The sequence below is a fragment of the Mustela nivalis genome (assembly GCF_964662115.1).
Source record: "Mustela nivalis genome assembly, chromosome: 6".
Lineage (NCBI taxonomy): Eukaryota > Metazoa > Chordata > Mammalia > Carnivora > Mustelidae > Mustela > Mustela nivalis.
The window spans coordinates 48,428,731-48,445,884 of record NC_139025.1 but is presented as its reverse complement, the minus strand read 5'-3'; the positions used below and the strand labels follow the sequence as shown (position 1 = coordinate 48,445,884).

The following is a 17,154-nucleotide window of genomic DNA, read 5'->3' as shown; positions in this document are numbered from 1 at the left end:
GGCGCTCACCGACGCCCCACGTGAGGGCGGTGCCAGGGGCCAATGGACGCGCGCGGCGGAGGGCGAAGGGCAGGCCCGCGGCGCCGTAGACGTGCGGCGCGCTGGCTCGCTCCCTCCCTTCCTCCGGCGCTGTGAGTAGAGGAGCTAGGCCTTGAGCGAGGCGGGTGTAGGGTGGTGGTTACGCTCTGCCCTTTTCCTTCTCCCACGGCTGGGTCGACTGAAAATCTGGCCTGTCGAGTCGTGCGTCCTCGGTGTTCACCGCTCAGCGTCCTCTGGACTTTGGGAGAAAGTCGGGGCGTGACAGGGGGTTGAAAACTCTCCTCTGGGCGGGTCCAGCGAGCCTCCTTGCCTCCCGCTCGGCCCGGCCCCAGCCCGCCGCTGGCCACCGGAGGTCTCCATCCTGACCCCCGCCAGGCCAGTTGCCCATGGAGGAGTGCTGGCTGTCCAGCCCTGGCCCTGGCTCCGGACGGAGGCTCTTGGTCACGGCAACGCCTGGCAGCCTGTAGTCTTCTGGCCTTGTTTTTGCGGGGCTCCCGGCGGTGTCCTCTCTACTATCATTTAGCAGCCTGTTTCCTTAAATACTGGGTCGAGATACGGTTTTAAACATGTTGCGCGGGGCTGGGTGCAGCGACTCACTTGTACCGGGGTCTTCACCCCTTTTCCTCATCTGTAAGGTGAGGGAGGTGGGCTGTGTCATCCCCAAGTGACCATCTGATCAAGTTTCGTTCACTGTTCCCGTGGCAGTTCCACACCTGTCCTCCGTGCTTGATGGCAGTCTTTAATCTTTAGGGTCAGCACAACTGAACAGAACAAAAGTAGAATGTTAAAAACTGTATTGCTGGAAGAATGTTTGAATTTGATTCCAGGTATTAATCTGATGGCTTGGGGAAGTCATTTCGCCTCTTTGCCTCAGATCCTCCTCTGTGGACCAGGAGTACAAGCCGTGTCCCTCTCAGGGGGCTCTTGTGTGGAGTACATGAGAAAAGGCTCGTGGGTCTTTAGCACAGGGAAGTACAGTTGAGCCCTGAAGAGCATGGGTTTGAACTATTCTGGTCCATTTACAGGCAGATCTTTTTCAATAAATCTGGTACAGTACTGTAAATGTGTTTTCCTTGGGATTTTCTTAACATTTTATTTTCTCTAGTTTACCTTATTATTATTATTATTTTTTAATTTGACAGAGATCACAAGTAGGCAGAGAGGCAGGCAGAAAGAGAGAGAGAGGAGGAAGCAAGCTCCCCACTGAGCAGAGAGCCCAATGCGGGGCTCCATCCCAAGACCCTGGGATCATGACAGGGCGGAAGGCAGAGGCTTTAACCCACTGAGCCACCCAGGCCCCCCTCTAGTTTACCTTATAATAATACAGTATATAGGGGCACCTGAGTGGCTTGGTTGGGTAAGCATCTGCCTTCAGCTCAGGTCATGATCCCAGGGACTTGGGATGAGCCCCACACTGGACTCCCTGCTCCGCAGAGAGCTCCCTTCTCCCTTTCTCTCTCCCTCTTCTTCGTCTGGCTGGTGCTAACCTCGCTCTGTTTCAAATGCATAAATCTTAAAAAAAAAATACAGTATATAATACATATAACATGCAAAATATGTGTTAGCTGTGTTGCTAGGCTTCTAATCAAACAGGAGTCTGTTAGTTAAATTTGAAAGGTCAGGGGGCGCCTGGGTGGCTCAGTGGGTTAAGCCGCTGCCTTCGGCTCAGGTCATGATCTCAGGGTCCTGGGATCGGGCCCCACATCGGGCTTTCTGCTCAGCAGGTAGCCTGCTTCCCTCCTCTCTCTCTGCCCGCCTCTCTGCCTACTTGTGATCTCTCACTGTCAAATAAATAAATAAAATATTTTAAAAAATTTTTTGAAAGGTCAGAACTTCTATGCAGATTTCAGCAGCTGGGGGGATGGTTGCTCAAGGGTCAACTGAGTAAATTACTGCTTTTATTATGTTTAAATGATTTTACTTCTGGGACAGTTGACTATTTTATTTGTGAAAACAATGTAGAATGCTACTTGCTTTTCTCTTCACAAATGGAAGGAAAATAAGAGATGGTTATTTGTTAAATTCAACTTTTTGTTTTGAGATCATTGTAGAGTCCCATACAGCTGTAAGGAACAATAGAGATCCTGTATACCCTTTACCCATTCTCCCCCAATGCTAACATCTTGCAAAAATATAGTACAGTATCATAACCGGAAAACTGACCTTGACACATCCCGGTGATATTATTCCGGCAGTTTTACAAGTGTGTATTTGGTTCTATGTATTTTTTGTTTTGTTTTGTTTTGTTTTGTTTTTAAGATTTTATTTATTTTTTTTATTTGGTGACAGAGCAAAAGCAGGGGGAGTGGCAGGCAGAGGTAGAGGGAGAAGCAAGCTCCCCGCTGAGCAAGGAGTCTGATGGCATCCCAAGACTCTGGGATCATGACCTGAGCAGAAGGCAGACACTTAACCGACTGAGCCACCCAGCTGCCCTGGTTCTATATTATTTTTACCAAGTGTGTAGATTGTTGTGTTGCCACCACAGTCAAGTTACAACACGCTTCCATCACCACAAGGGATTCCTCCTGGTGCCCCCCCCTTTTTTTAGAGATTTTATTTATTTATCAGATAGAGATCACAAATAGGCAGAGAGGCAGTCAGAGAGAGAGGGGGAAGCCGACTCGCCGCTGAGCAGAGAGCCCGATGCGGGGCTCCATCCAAGGACCCTGAGATCCTGACCTGAGCCAAAGGCAGAGGCTTTAACCCACTAAGCCACCCAGGCGCCCCCTGGTGCCCTTTTATAACTATACTTCTCTTCTTCAGGGCACCCCCTCCCAATCTGTTCTCCTTTTCTAAAATTTTGTCATTTCAAAAATGTTCCATAAACAGAACTATAAAGTATATAACTTTTTTGGAATTAACTTTTTTTACTCAGTATAATCCCTTGAAATCCATCCAAATTGTTGTATGTATCAAAGGTTTATTCATTATTGCTGAGTAGTATTTCATGGTATGGATGTACCACACTAGGCTGAACATTCACCCATTGAAAAACAACTCAGTTCTAGTTCTCAGCTATTTGGAGTAAAGCCGCTATGAACATCAGTGTATTGCTTTTTGTGTGAACCTGTTTTTGTTTCTGTGGGATAAATGCCCAAGAGTCCAGTTGCTGTGTCATACATATGATAAGCGCATGTTTAGTTTGGTAAAAAATTGCTAAACTGCTTTCCAAAGTGGCTGTACCTTTATACATTCCCAGCAGTAATGTTTGAGTGATCTGGTGTCTACTTACCATCAGTAATTGGTGTTGTCACTATCTTTTATTTCAGCCATGCTGATAGATATGTAGTGGAGATGGTTATTTTTTAGTTTGCACAGCACATAGTTTGTAACTAGGTTAAATACAGAATTATACATTTCTATGGTCTGTGGTCAGACTTTCATGGGCCAGTTGAAACCAAAGTAGTGACTTGTTTTCCATGTGATTTTGAGTACATACCTATTAGTTTAACAAGGTGAAGGAACTCGCAATACACCTGCTCTTTGTATAGAATTTTTTTCCTGTTTACCCTCTCCCCTAGGTTTGACTGTACATTAATTTGTTTCAATTAAGTAATTTCAAATCAAGAGCTCACCTTACATTCATTCATACACCCCCATAAAGTCTTTGGTATGACACCACCCTTAGCTGAGAATTCATGTTCATCTTCCATGTATGTCAGAACCTGTAAGGTATTACTTCAATGAGCCCCATGTGATGTTGGCCTAGGAATGGCTTTAGAGAATTTTGCTTCCAATTCCTTTTTTTTTTTTTTAAGATTTTTTAATTTATTTACTTGACAGACAGAGGTCACAAGTAGGCAGAGAGGCAGGCAGAGAGAGGGGCTGAAGCAGGCTCCCCACTGAGCAGGGAGCCCAATGATGCGGGCTCAATCCCCGGACCCTGAGATCATGACCTGAGCTGAAGGCAGAGGCTTAAACCATTGAGCCACTCAGGTGCCCCTTTGCTTCCAATTCCTAATGATTTCTTCAGTTCTAGTTCATTAGACTTTACACACCTCAAGAATAAGAATCGAAGTCACTGATTTGCAGTGAGGTGGGGCTGTAATTTGGGGGAGGATCTGCCCAGTTCCAGTACCACCCCATACCTCCAAATTTTATTTACCTTCAAGAATTAGTTTAAAAAAAAAAAAAAATTAGTTCTTTAGTTCAGTCTTCTGAACCACTTAATTAGCCATCACTCTTAATAGCCTAGATAAGTAAAAACAGAACTTCCACTTAAAAAACAAACAAACAAACAAAAACTTACTGTTTTTAGGCAAATGGGAACTCTCAACCAAACCAACCAAATGTTTCTGTTACTCAGAAACATTTTGTGTATATCTTACTTTGAATTAGACATAGAGATCTGCCCTTCTCTAAGTTACAAGCATAATTGCAATTTTTAGAAACATTTGTCCTAAGCCCGGTTCTGATAATAAGAAGGAGCTTTTTAAAATGATTTTAATTTCTGAATTATTTATTGAAGCAATAATTTATTAGTGACTTTTTTTAACTTGCTGTTAACATTTTTTTTCCCCAATCACCACTCACCACTAGAGGTCTCCGCTTTCCTTATAGAAAACATTCCCAGCGGCAACAGCTTGAATTCATCTGAAATTTCTAAAATCAGCACAGGGGCAGTTGAGAATGTAAAACCTACCAATTTACTTTTTTTACCTTTATTTCCAAGTAAAGTTTTTATAGTCATGTTTAAATTATTTTAAATATAGCATCTAATATTTTTAGAGATCATAGTGAGTGTAAATTTCATCTTTCCTTTAAGCTGAATTATAAGGTGAACCAAAATGAATCAAGTAAAAGTACTCAGTTTTCACAGACCACTCTAATTTACCTGTTTAATAACAGTCTCTCTGGTTTTATCTGTCTCTATGGAAATATACCAACCATTAAAGATTACTAATTAGCAAATATTTATTAAACTCTTGCATCAGGTGGATGGCATTGTGCTAGGTGCTAAGAAAAATGGCAATGAATAAGACGTGATCCTTGAAGTCCTTTTTGGTCTGCATACCTTTCTTTTTTTCTGCTAACTCAAAACCCTTAATTATCCTTTAGGACCCATCTCAAAAGACCCCTCTAGTGTGAAGCCTTCTCTTCACTTCCTCCTCTAGGCTTTCACAGAACTTGTTCATACCTCTATTAAGACATATTGCATGTTTATTTGTTTTTATGTTGTCTGTCTTCTTCATTAGACTATACATTCTGTGAGGACAAGGAATCTTGTCTTTCTGTGTCTCTCCTTTGTTGTTTTTGTAATCCTACCATTGTATCTCTGGCACTGAGTATAGCAGACATTCAGTAAATACTTACTGAGTGAATGGATGGATGGATGGAGATGAATGAGGCCTTGAGGTTGAGTAAAATTTCTACAGACAGGATGGGGATGTGGGGTGGGGAGGGATGGTAAATAGAACAGCCTGTGTTGAAGCTAGAAAACCCAGATAAATGAAATTGACAGCCAGTCGAGTTATCAAAGGTGGTCACAGGAGACGCCTGTGTGGCCCAGTCTGGGTTAAATCCTCTGCCTTTGGCTCAGGTCATGATCCCAGAGTCCTTGGATCCAGCCCCACATTGGGCTCTCTGCTCAGCAAGGAGCCTGCTTCCTCTTCCCTCTCTGCCTGCTGCTCTGCCTACTTTTGATCTCCCTCTATCAAATAAATAAATAAATAATCTTTTTTTAAAAAAGTGGTCACAGGTGGAAAGAATTTTCACCAAAAAAAAGCTAGGAAGGGATAAGAACAAGAGAGTGATAGCATGGGGAAGGTTTGCAGTAATGACTATAGAAAGGAAATGAAGAGGAGTGCCTTCATGGCTCAGTTTGTTAGTGTCTGCCTTCCATTCAGGTCATGATCCTGGCGTCCTGGGATCAAACCCCACATCGGGCTGTCCTGATCAGCGGGGAGCCTGTTTCTCCCTCTCCTTCTGCCTGCCTTTCTGCCTGCTTGTGCACTTTCTCTGTCAAATAAAACCTTAAAAGAAATGAAGAGGGAAGATGATCCCAGGTTCTGTCCACAGATCTCATCTCTCACTGTTCTAGAACCTCAACATCTTCAGTCACTTCTTGGCTCTAAGGTGGTTCTCACTCAGGCCTCTCTATAGTCTTCCTTTTCCCCAGTTCTAATACCAGCTGGGACTGAGGAAAAAGCCCTGGACTGGAAGGAGGGAGAACTAAGTTCCAGTTTCAGTGCTGCCACCAGTTAGCCATGAAACATTAAATAAGACCTTTTAAATACATGCATTTATTAATACCCCACCTTGTTCCAGAAGGGATTTAGGATGTCAGCAAGTTACTTAATATTAGGGCTTCAGTTTCCTCATCTCTGGATGGTCTAGGTGGTCTAAGTTCATTCCTGTTGTCCCATTTTGTGACTTTGATTCTAATTTGTTGGTTATCTCCACTTAGAAGTTCTGCTAACACTTCATATTTTGAGTATGAAAAACTGGAGGTGGAGGTGGGGGAAACCTATAACCTGTCCTCCTGATACTGACTTCTGTTAATGACATCACAATCTAACCGTTGACCTGGGACCAAAACTTAGTGTCCTTTTCAACTATTCTGGCCCTTGCCTCAGGATCTCACTGAGCCATGTAGAATCCACTCTGTAATGGTCATTCCCATTCTTGCCCCACTTGGTCCTTTCCCATGGGCACATGTAGTTAAAGCCATTGTTAGCAGTCTCACTGTTCTGTTCTATGGACCCTCAGCGTTGATGCTGTTGGCCAAGTAGTATTCCAAACACAGCTCTAACAATGCCAGTGCTCTTTGCAAAAATCTCAGTGACCCAACTGCCCCCAGCAAACAGTCTAAAGTCCCTTGCTAGGGACGCCTGGGTGGCTCAGTGGGTTAAGCTGAGCCTTCGGCTCAGGTCATGATCTCAGGGTCCTGGGATTGAGTCCCACATCGGGCTCTCTGCTCAGCAGGGGGCCTGCTTCCCTTCCTCTCTCCCTGCCTGCCTCTCTGCCTACTTGTGATTTCTCTCTGTCAAATAAATAAATAAAATCTTAAAAAAATAAATAAAAATAAAGTCCCTTGCTGATCTTGGCAAAACCCTTCCTGATGTGACTGTGTAAATTGATTGTCTCCTCTTCTCAGGATCCCCATGTACTCACCAAACTGAACTACAACATGCCTTAAAAGGTTCTGCCTCGGCTAATCAGCTGACATACTTTCTCCTGTTGAAATCCAGGTCCATTCTTATTTTAACTCTGGGGAATTTTTCAGGTTCTACCGTTTAACTACCTGGTAATTTGTTTTACCTCACTCCACCCTGCATTAATTTTTCAGCAACTCAAAGGTTGAAACCACATTTCATTTATCTTTGTTTTCCCCTGATATTGCTCACTACTAGAGAAGCTTGAACTGAAATAAATCGGATTGAAACTCTGCTCAGAAACCTAGTTTCTGAGCAAGAAAACTTTCTCAACTCATGGTTATAATTTTTTACAGCTGGAAATCATCTGAGCAAATCATCTCATTTTACAAGTGACAAAACCAAGGGTCAGCGAGGTGAGGTTACTTGCCCAGTCTTTCCTAGCTGCCCTTGGACGGGTCTGTGTTTGCACTGTTCTGGTGCTACTACTTGCAACCTTGGCATAGAGAGGTCTGTTTTCATGTCTCCTCTTCCTTCCTGGCTATAAGCATTTTAACCTCGGCACTCTGCTCCCTAGCTGATTTTGGTTTGTCATTTTGATACTGGAAATGTAGACTGGGAGCACAGCTGGTTTCATAACTGTGTAAGTGCAATACTGGACGGACATCTGCTGGCGATACTGTGGGCAGACCCCAACTGAGGGTTGAAGATTGAAACTTAATATCAAGGCTGAATATTAGAGACCCTCCAATCCAGCCCCTCTTTTCTTGCAGCAAGGAAACCAAGAAACAGAGACAGGAGTGACTTGCTTGTTAACTTTGAGTGGTAAATGACTCATCAGCTTTATTGGCACAAGAGCACTGACTTTGAAATTGTAAAGTAAGTTACTGGATGTATGGCTCGGATTGCCAGCTAATGATCTAATATGAATACTGTTTTGTGTGTCTAGATCAAGTGATGCTGTTTGGAAAAATTTCCCAGCAGTTGTGTGGCTTAAAGAAACCCCCACGGTCATGTGACTACAGAAACTTTTGGGGCTGGTTGAATGCAGTGTTTAATAAGTAAGTTACTCTAACTGAAGTGAAGAAACATGGCCATTATTACAGCTAGATAAGTTTCCAGTAGCTAATTTGGTTATTTCTTGTATTTCAAATGCTTTTTTGTACAAGGTAGGTAATAGGATCCTAATTTTGTTTAAAAACAAGTAAAAGATACACACAGACATTGAATAAAGACCAGAAAAATCGATTACAAAATACTGTGTTGAGGATTTCAGTCATTTTATTTGTCCTTTTGATGCCTATTAACTCTTTATAAAATGAAAATATATTATTTTTGTAACCCAAAAAGCTCAGCAAATGTAATTTTAGAATATTCTATGGCTTCTTAAGGGATACAGTTAGCGTTTTTAAGACTACCAGGGGACTCAACTTGTTCAAAAAGTGGGTGGCATTGGGCGCCTGGGTGGCTCAGTGGGTTAATCCTCTGTGGCTCAAGTCATAATCCCAGGGTCTCTGGGCTCTCTGCTCAGCAGGGAGCCTGCTTCCCTCTCTCTGCCTGCCTCTCTGCTTACTTGTGGTAAGTATTGTCTCTCTGTGTCAAATAAATAAATCAAATCTTTTAAAAAATACAAAAAACAAAAAAGTGGGTGGCATTCTTAGATATACCATTTTGAAGGTAATGAAATTAATCTCATTGCTTAATAAACATTAACACAACTCATTAGAGGAAAGGGCATATGTAGAAATTAATAAGAGTCACTTAATGAGATTAATTTGAACATAGATTCAAAATTAGTCCCTTTTATATTTAATCATTAATAAAAACAATAACCAAATATAGTCATTTGCTCAATCCATGGTTACCGAGAACCTCCTGGTGTCAAGCACAGTGCTACATATGAATCAATGAAGACTCATGTCTGCCTGATAAGCCCATATAAAAATAATAAGCTTGACTGAGTTCACTTGGAAACAAAAACAAGGGAGCAAGAAGAGCCATCCTATGTTTTTTTACCTGGTTCTTCCTAACATACTTCTTTCCCTCCTCAGTCATCTGAAAGGAAAAGTTGCTGAAGTACTATATTTATGCTGACGACTAAAGCTGAGCAGCTAGTGATTATACTAAAAATGAGCTGCTTTTGCTCTCTTGCCAACAGAGTAGATTATGAACGCATCAAGGACGTGGGACCCGATAGGGCAGCATCTGAGTGGCTGCTACGCTGTGGGGCCACGGTGCGCTACCATGGCCAGGAGAGGTGGCAGAAGGACTACAACCACCTCCCAACAGGACCTCTGGAAAAATACAAGATCCAGGCAATTGATGCCACCGAGTCCTGTATCATGAGAATTGGATTTGATTATCTGGGTAACTACCCTATCATTTGCTTATGGGAAACGTGGGTGATTTGCAGTGACATTTTGTTGCAGTTGACTCACTATTTAGCAGACATAGGTGTGTTCCTTTTTACCCTTTCCAGTACCATCCAGTCTTGAGTCCTGTGTGAGACTCTTAAAAATTAAATAGAGGTTACAAACACCTTCTCCTTTCTCCCTTCACTAAGCTTGTCTCTGCATGCCTTTATTTCATGCTTATTGGTTTAAAATTCAAGGCCTTGCTTATCAAACTACCTTTGTCAAATTTCCATCATTTGAGAAACTCTTAGTAATGTAAGAATGATCCTACCCTACAGCCTCTGCTTGTGTGGGCATTTCTTTCCTGCATTACTTGATCATCTGATTACAGAATGGTTCTGTCCATTAGCACAGCATGGATAGTGAATATCTTGCATGGTTATTAGGGTAACTCATCATTCAGGTATTCCCCCTCCAGGGGACTAAGAGGTTTCCCAGGACATAGGATTTTCAGTCCTAAAACCAGAATAGTCCTGGCCAAACTAGGACAGCTGGTTATCTTAATGGTAAAGCAGATTCTTAAAATGTACCTTTTATCTCCCAGAGGGCCTACAGCACGTTGAAAAAATAAGACTATGCAAGTGTCATTATATTGAGGATGACTGTTTGGAGAGACTTGGTAAACTGGAAAATTTACAAAAAAGCATACTGGAAATGGAAATAATTTCATGTGGGAATATCACAGACAAAGGAATCATTGCTTTATATCACTTAAGGTAGGTGGTCACTGCCAAAATGGAAACTTGATGATGAGGTTAAAGTGAATAATTAGAATTTAAATTAAAAAAAATTTTTTTAAGTAAACTCCGTCCGCAGTGTGGGGCTTGAATTCTCAACCCTGAGATGAAGAGTTGCATCCTCTATCGACTGAGCCAGCCAGGGGCCCTGAATAATTAGAATTTAAAACATTTGAGAGGTGGCACATTTTTTGATTTGGAAAAATACATAAAATGACTTAACTTTCATCTGTAATACTGTCAAACAGTTAAAATTATCAACCTTAATACATTAACGTTTTATTGCCTATCTTAGGGGACATCTCTTTAAAAAAGAACTATTTACTTAATACTCATATTTTGGAGTGGCTGCTGCACTGTGGGGCTATGACTATAACAATCTTATTAATTATAATAATTATTGTTTATAATAATTAAGGCATCTAGTGTGGTGCCTGCTCCAGTAAGCAGTCAGTGGGCATTTGCTATTATGCTTCCTCTTCATCTTTTTATTTTGCTATTATGCTTCCTCTTCATTTTTTTCCCCATGTTCTGACACTAACCTCAGTATCACAGGAAGTTTGAGAAACTTTAAGGTTGTTTTCTTTTAGTAATTGCTATAACCAATGTGGGGTTTGAACCCACAATCTCAAGATCAAGAGTTGCATGCTCTTCTGACTAAGCCAGCCGGGCATCTCCCCATGCTTTTTTTAAGTTTATTTCTTTTTAGGAGAGAAGTTTTAAACATTGGAACCAGAAGCAGTAGATTATCTCTTACATTAGTTGAGGCTTTGAGTCTTCATTTTTTAATGAAGTTCCTTTAAGAACTTCCCTAATTTTTATCCCTTTCTAGATTAAGATTCATGTTTCATATTTCACATGCAAATGAGTTCTATGCTATAATACATATATAGTATTTGGAAAGATTCAGCTAGAATTATTGGTATAATTCAGAACAACTAAACTTCCCAAGGCCTGGCTTAGTTCCTAGCATGAATTTCATTTAAAGTAGCACTCTTAAAATTGCTGTTCTGAAAGTCATTTTGACAGTATAGTATATAGTGTGATATAAATGCATTCTGTGTGTACTTTTTGTTTTAAAGCCTTTAATGGAGTCTGTTTTAATGCTGTAAGAGTAAAGACCAACTGAAGTAATTTTTTTTCTTCTTTTTCTGCAGAAACCTCAAGTATTTGTTGTTAAGTGATCTTCCTGGAGTAAGAGAAAAAGAAAATCTTATCCAAACCTTTAAGACAGCACTGCCTTCTCTGGAACTAAAATTAGACTTGAAGTAAAATAATAATATTCAATAAGTGTCTTCTTTCAATATAAAGTATCATTTAAAATTGTTGATCCTAAATAGCAGTAAATATTACATAATCATCAACAGAACTTAAGGATGTTGTATCATGTTTCAGAAGCAGAGAGCCCATCATGTAGAAAATTAATATTCAGACATGACTCACTGAAGTTACTAAGTTGGAAGTAAAAATCTATGCACATTAAGTCATTTTAAGAAAAATGGAAACCAGGTTGCAGTTTAATTCTGATATATTCCTCATTTTATATAAATATCTATGTAGATAACTTTTGTTGTAGATGATGACAGAGTTCTTTAAGTGATTTAGGGCAGGGCATCTGGGTGGCTCAGTGGGTTAAAGCCTCTGCCTTCGGCTCAGGTCATGATCCCAGGGTCCTGGGATCAAGCCCCCCCTCCCTCGCATCGGGCTCTCTGCTCGGCAGGGAGCCTGCCTCTCTGCCTTCTTGTGATCTCTGCCTGTCAAATAAAATCTTAAAAAAAAAAAAATTATTTAGGGCACCTGGGTTGCTCAGTAGGTTAAGCATCTGCCTTAGGCTCAGGTCATGATGCCAGGGTCCTGGGATTCAGCCCCTCATCAGGCTCACTGCTCAGCTGGGAGCCTGCCTCTTCCCCTACTTGTGGTCTCTTTCTCTCTCTGTCAGATAAATAAAATCTTTAAAAAATATATTAAAAAGACTAAAAAAATTAAGTGATTTAAACATGCAACACAGATACTCTTTATTGTTACTTTATCAGTAATTCATATTACTGTTACCTTTTACTTTAAAGTTATTGAAGCATGTTACCATAAAAGTACAATTATGATAAACTAAAAGCTAAATTTCAGATTCGTTGGTGGAGTCAATGATGAAAGGCATTCGGTGGTTGTTGAGGCATTTGTATCGCTTCCCAGGATTTGCATGCATTTCCATGATCCTACATTCCTGTGTTCTTTATAACATACACCTTTCTTTGGCTAATTTGTCTATTTTGTAATCTTAGTCTAGGGTTTTATTAAAACTAGACATAAATACTTGGCTGAATTCAAATAGTTTTGCCAACTACAGTAGAACAGAGGAAATGATCATGAAGACCAGCCCGGTTATACTTCTTTTTTGCTTAAACTAAAAGATTGCTTTAAATAGGAAATTTTAACATGTCAATTAGAAACTAATTTTTATTCCCCCATACATGTTGGTTACCTCTTCCTATGAGTTCAAGGGACATCAAAAAGAAGTAGAAGTGCAAAATTCAGTTTATATCTAGAAAGTAGTGACAATATCAGATATTGATAAAAACAGATCTTTATTTTTACCCTGAAATGGCCCTGGTTCTATTACTATTAATGATATGCCAACTTGTTTGTAGATTTCTGTATGTTTGGTTTGAACATTATACTCTTAACTATAACCTTGACTAGAAATAGTTTTAAAATAAACAGTGTATGATGCAGCATTTGGGAAAAAAATGAATTTTTGTTGTGTTTAGAAGCCAGCTTATGTAAATAGCACATGCCATAAATGATATACTATTTATAAATAAAATTTTCACTGTCAATTATAAAATCAGAACACAGTAAATTAAAAAAAAAAAGACTAAGCTATAGAACAGTATCATGTGAAACAGTGGTGATTCCGTGCTGGACGAAGGATTACAGATGTGGTTAAATTAAGCATTGGTACATATTTAATAGAACTCATTAGAAAAAATGAATGCTTCCATCTCGGATTTGATTATTGTGTGGTGAGGCAACTGATTCACCGCAATTTAGTCCAGAACTACTTTTATATTCTGAATGGTTTTCTATAAAACTACGGAATGAATTAGGCAGTTACAGTCATCTGCCTCGTCAAATGCATTGTTTTGGGTTAAAAAGGAAAACAAAATGTAAACAGAAGTGGGATGTTCTTCCTTGTCATTTGAATCAAAGCCAAATAAGAAGAATTAGATACTGCTGCGACTGGTATTTAACCCAGGGTCAGCTCTTTGCAAGAAGCTACACACATCAGGGAGTCTTAGGATATCATTAAACTGGCTGAAGTAGCCAAAATTATTGAACAGATGCCTGAATTTGGTGAGTTACTTAGCAGTAAGTGAATAAAGACAAATGCTGTCATGAAGGAAGTTACTAGAGCAGTAAACTAATAAGAGGAGAAGGTTTTGAAGAGACAGTATAATACATTTTCAAAGACCATGGCTGGGAACCACTGAGGAAACAGCAGCAGCAGCACACCAACCAAAACTGGCAGTGAGCTACAAGAAACAGACGTGAGCTTCATCCTGCCCTTGTGTTCAGGGGACAAGGTTGAAAAATCTTTTGGAATAGGAGGCGCAGGCCAAGTCAAAGCTAATAACATGTCATCATGTTAAGTATCATGATACAAAGCTAAGAATACTCAGAATCGTTTTGGACTACTTTCTTAACAGTTGTTGCCAATTCTTAGCACAGTATATATATATATATATATATATATATATATATATATATATATATATATATATATATACACATACACACGTATGTGTATGTATTTATATGTGTATATATACACACACATACAATATCAAAGGTTATTTCCAGGACAATATCAGTGTACAACCTAAAGTCTTTCATGGTCCAAAGAAGAACTCAACAAGCAACTTTTGCAGAGCCCAGATCATTATAGATAGTCCTGCCTGTAAATCTGTCTCCAAGCCTGAGGTGGAGCTGGAGAGAATGAAGAACTAATTACTTTCAGGCTGATAGGCTCACTTCCCGAGAAGCCTGTAGGTCTTGTTCTACCCCTTGATTCAAGCCTTAGTCAGCTGCCAGGCTTCACACCAGTAAGTAAAGGGAACTGGGTCACCTGGGGAGGGGTTATAAAAACCCATCCTGCCTGCAAAAATGACTAAGGTGCAGCCTTTACTAAAGGTAATGACAAAAGTATATGTAACAAATGTCTACAAATGTAGACATTTGTTACATTAAATATGCAAGCAAATAATGCTGTTATGATAATCCATGATTTTAATTATTTTGAAAGACTCTTCAATAGTATAAAATGTTTTAAAAATATGAAAATCTAAATATAGAGCAAGCAGGAAATAGAATTATAAGCATTTTGATTTCAGGAACTAAAACTTCTTAAATATGATGTTGAGACAGTCTGAAAAGGCAGGGTATAGGACTCAAGGCAAATCTCTGCAAGAAATACATCTGGGTATTTTGTAATCCACTTCTCACTTGTTGCGTATGGTACAATAAAAGCATAAATCCTTCCTACATTTCTAATTTTGCCAAAGATAGGGATAGTAGGTACAGTTTATATTTCTGTCCATTAGCTCAGCTACTTAGATACAACAAAAATGCAAGTGAAAATCCAAACAAGTATTTCTGTTCTGGTCACCATCGTGAAGCCTGGAAGGCTGCCTCTGGAAGTTCCCTTTCTCTTCTGCCAGGTGGCCTCCCCCGGTTTGTGACTTATGTTTTCTCCTGGTGTCCTTTCGACATGGTGATTGTTTTCAAACAAATGTATATGTTTCGTTTTCTCCAAATCATTGACTAACTCCTTTTTCATCATCTAGCTCCAAGCTCCTTAAATGTTTGGAAATTGGTAGTTCATTTTCTTCCTATTCCAGTAGTACTTCTTATTATCCAAAGCTGGAAGGAAGCCGCTGCTGGTCAGCTGAGGAAGGGCCTGCAACTGCAAAGACGAAACACAGGGTGAGGTTCAATGCCGTGCATTCTTTTCGTTGTTGAGTACATATCACAAAAGAGGTAAGTCAGTCAATTTTTCAGCACAGAAATACTTTCTCTGCACAGAATCTAGGACCTGAGGGAGAACAAAAATGCTTAAATGTGTTCCCTTTTTCTTTTTAAAGATTTACTTTATATTAAAAAGCAAAATACGCATATTCAAGAAAATTTAGAGAATATGAAAACATTATTGGAAAAAATAGATTTATAGGAGGTAAGAGCTTGCTGGGACCTCAGGGATCATTTAAGCCAATGCTTGTCTTAACAGCAAAGAAAGCTGACATCTGGAGCACTTAAGTGATTTGCCCCCTTACCCCTTTGTTAGAAAGACAAAATGGCTCCCTTCATGCTCCCAGTAAATGTTTGAATTTATTGTCAATATCAAACGAAAGGAGAAAATACAAAAAATATATGTATTTTGTACTACAGGGCCTTAGGTATCTGCAAAGTGGTTACTTTTTAATACTTCAAACAGTTGAATCCTTCAAGACCTAAATGCAATACATCAATTAGTGGGTTCCCCTATTAATTCAAGTAGAAATATCCCTATCAAGATCCTTTGCTTTGGACACAAAGGAACAACAAACTAAGTGGTAACTGTGGGGTCATGTATTCCAGCCTGTTTTGTTACCTGGGTCATACATGACAGAATAAAATAAAGCTTTCTTAATTTTGTAACTCTGGTCTATCTCAGGACCCTGCAGTTTATGCTGTGCCTGCTCCTAAGGGACTGTCCATCCTCTTCTCTCCTCCAAACCTCACATACACCACCCAGATGCCACTCAGCACACAGGGCAGCGAAGGCTGCCAAGGGAAAGACTAGGACATAATAATTTATAGATTAAGGGCTCCCTAAGCAGATCCAGAAAGGACTGGGAGTAGCCAGCTCAGCTTAGTTATGGTTCCAGCTATAGTCCATTCTAAATTACTAGAGCTTTTGGCTTATAACAAGATGCTTAACATAAGGCTACTTTGCCTAACTTCATCCAATCATGTTCTTCACGGGCTCCCTGTGTGCAGCTGGGATGCTTTTCTCTGATAAAATAAGCTGTTCCATTGATATCACTGAGAGCACGAAATCACCAAATCTACCCTAGCCAACTCTTAATATTAAAGGATTCGAGGGGAAACTCGTTCCATTTTTGGATCATTCTGGAATGTCAGTCAATACCGAAAGTAAGATGATGACAGAGAGCTGCCTGGGATAAACTGGATTTCATTCTCCAGAGCACAAAAAGCAGGCTCCGGGGGACTCATGCACAACACCCACCCATCATCCCCCAGCCCCGTCCCCGAGGGGCCGCTTTATGGCAGCAGGGAAGAAACTGTGGGACAAGGACACCTGCAGGATGTAGAGAGAAGGGGCCATCGGACTCAGATGTGTCTGGTGCCCTGGCTGAGAGACAGTGGGTCCCTTCTCCTGGTGCTGGAATGAGGGTGTGGGACAGCAAGCCGCACTTGCCACCTCCAGCTAAGCTACAGATTCTCTGCACCAGGTGGCAGACTTGAGATCTTTTGAAAGTGCAACCCAGATGCTTCCGTGAAAGAGCACCCTGTGTTTACCCCAGGCAGGTGCTTTCGGCTCTGTCTCAGGGTCTTCCTTAGTGGCCCATCAAGCTCTTTGGCCAAAGCGCCCATTTCTCTGATGCTGTCAAAATAGGGATGCTGCAACAGCTGTTCACATGTCCATCTCTCGGCAGGATTCATGTGGAGGCAGCCCTACAAGAACAGAAAAAGTCCCTGGTCTTACTTTAAAACTGTGTTAACTTATTATTTTTTTGTTCTTGAGAGGTCAAACCCATGGGCTGGGAACAGGAAGGGGGGAAATTAGGGGAAAAAAAAAACCACACCAATTGT

At 40.6% G+C, this 17,154-nt stretch overlaps 2 protein-coding genes across 3 annotated transcripts in view; one reads left to right on the top strand and one right to left on the bottom strand.

Annotated features, from left to right (window-relative positions):
• Positions 1–18: 18 nt before the first annotated feature.
• DMAC2L (distal membrane arm assembly component 2 like) lies at positions 19–11,571 on the top strand. 2 transcript variants are annotated; one of them, XM_082735193.1, is made up of 5 exons: positions 22–131; positions 8,083–8,194; positions 9,292–9,500; positions 10,092–10,263; positions 11,442–11,571. In XM_082735193.1, exons 2-5 carry the CDS (start codon positions 8,091–8,093, stop codon positions 11,554–11,556), a joined length of 600 nt encoding a protein of 199 aa, XP_082591319.1. In that variant the 5' UTR covers positions 22–131; positions 8,083–8,090; the 3' UTR covers positions 11,557–11,571. The 2 variants fall into 2 exon arrangements, with proteins under 2 accessions (XP_082591318.1, XP_082591319.1); XM_082735192.1 differs by lacking the exon at positions 8,083–8,194 and having other exon boundaries at positions 19–131.
• Positions 11,572–12,847: 1,276 nt separating this feature from the next.
• CDKL1 (cyclin dependent kinase like 1) overlaps positions 12,848–17,154 on the bottom strand; it is a 53,520-nt gene continuing 49,213 nt past the window's right edge. Inside the window, exons 9-10 of the mRNA XM_082735179.1 lie at positions 16,861–17,016; positions 12,848–15,244 (exon numbers count right to left, since the gene is read on the bottom strand). Of these exons, the coding sequence (XP_082591305.1) occupies positions 15,137–15,244; positions 16,861–17,016 (264 nt within the window). The 3' untranslated portion in view covers positions 12,848–15,136. The remainder of the gene's footprint in view (positions 15,245–16,860; positions 17,017–17,154) is intronic.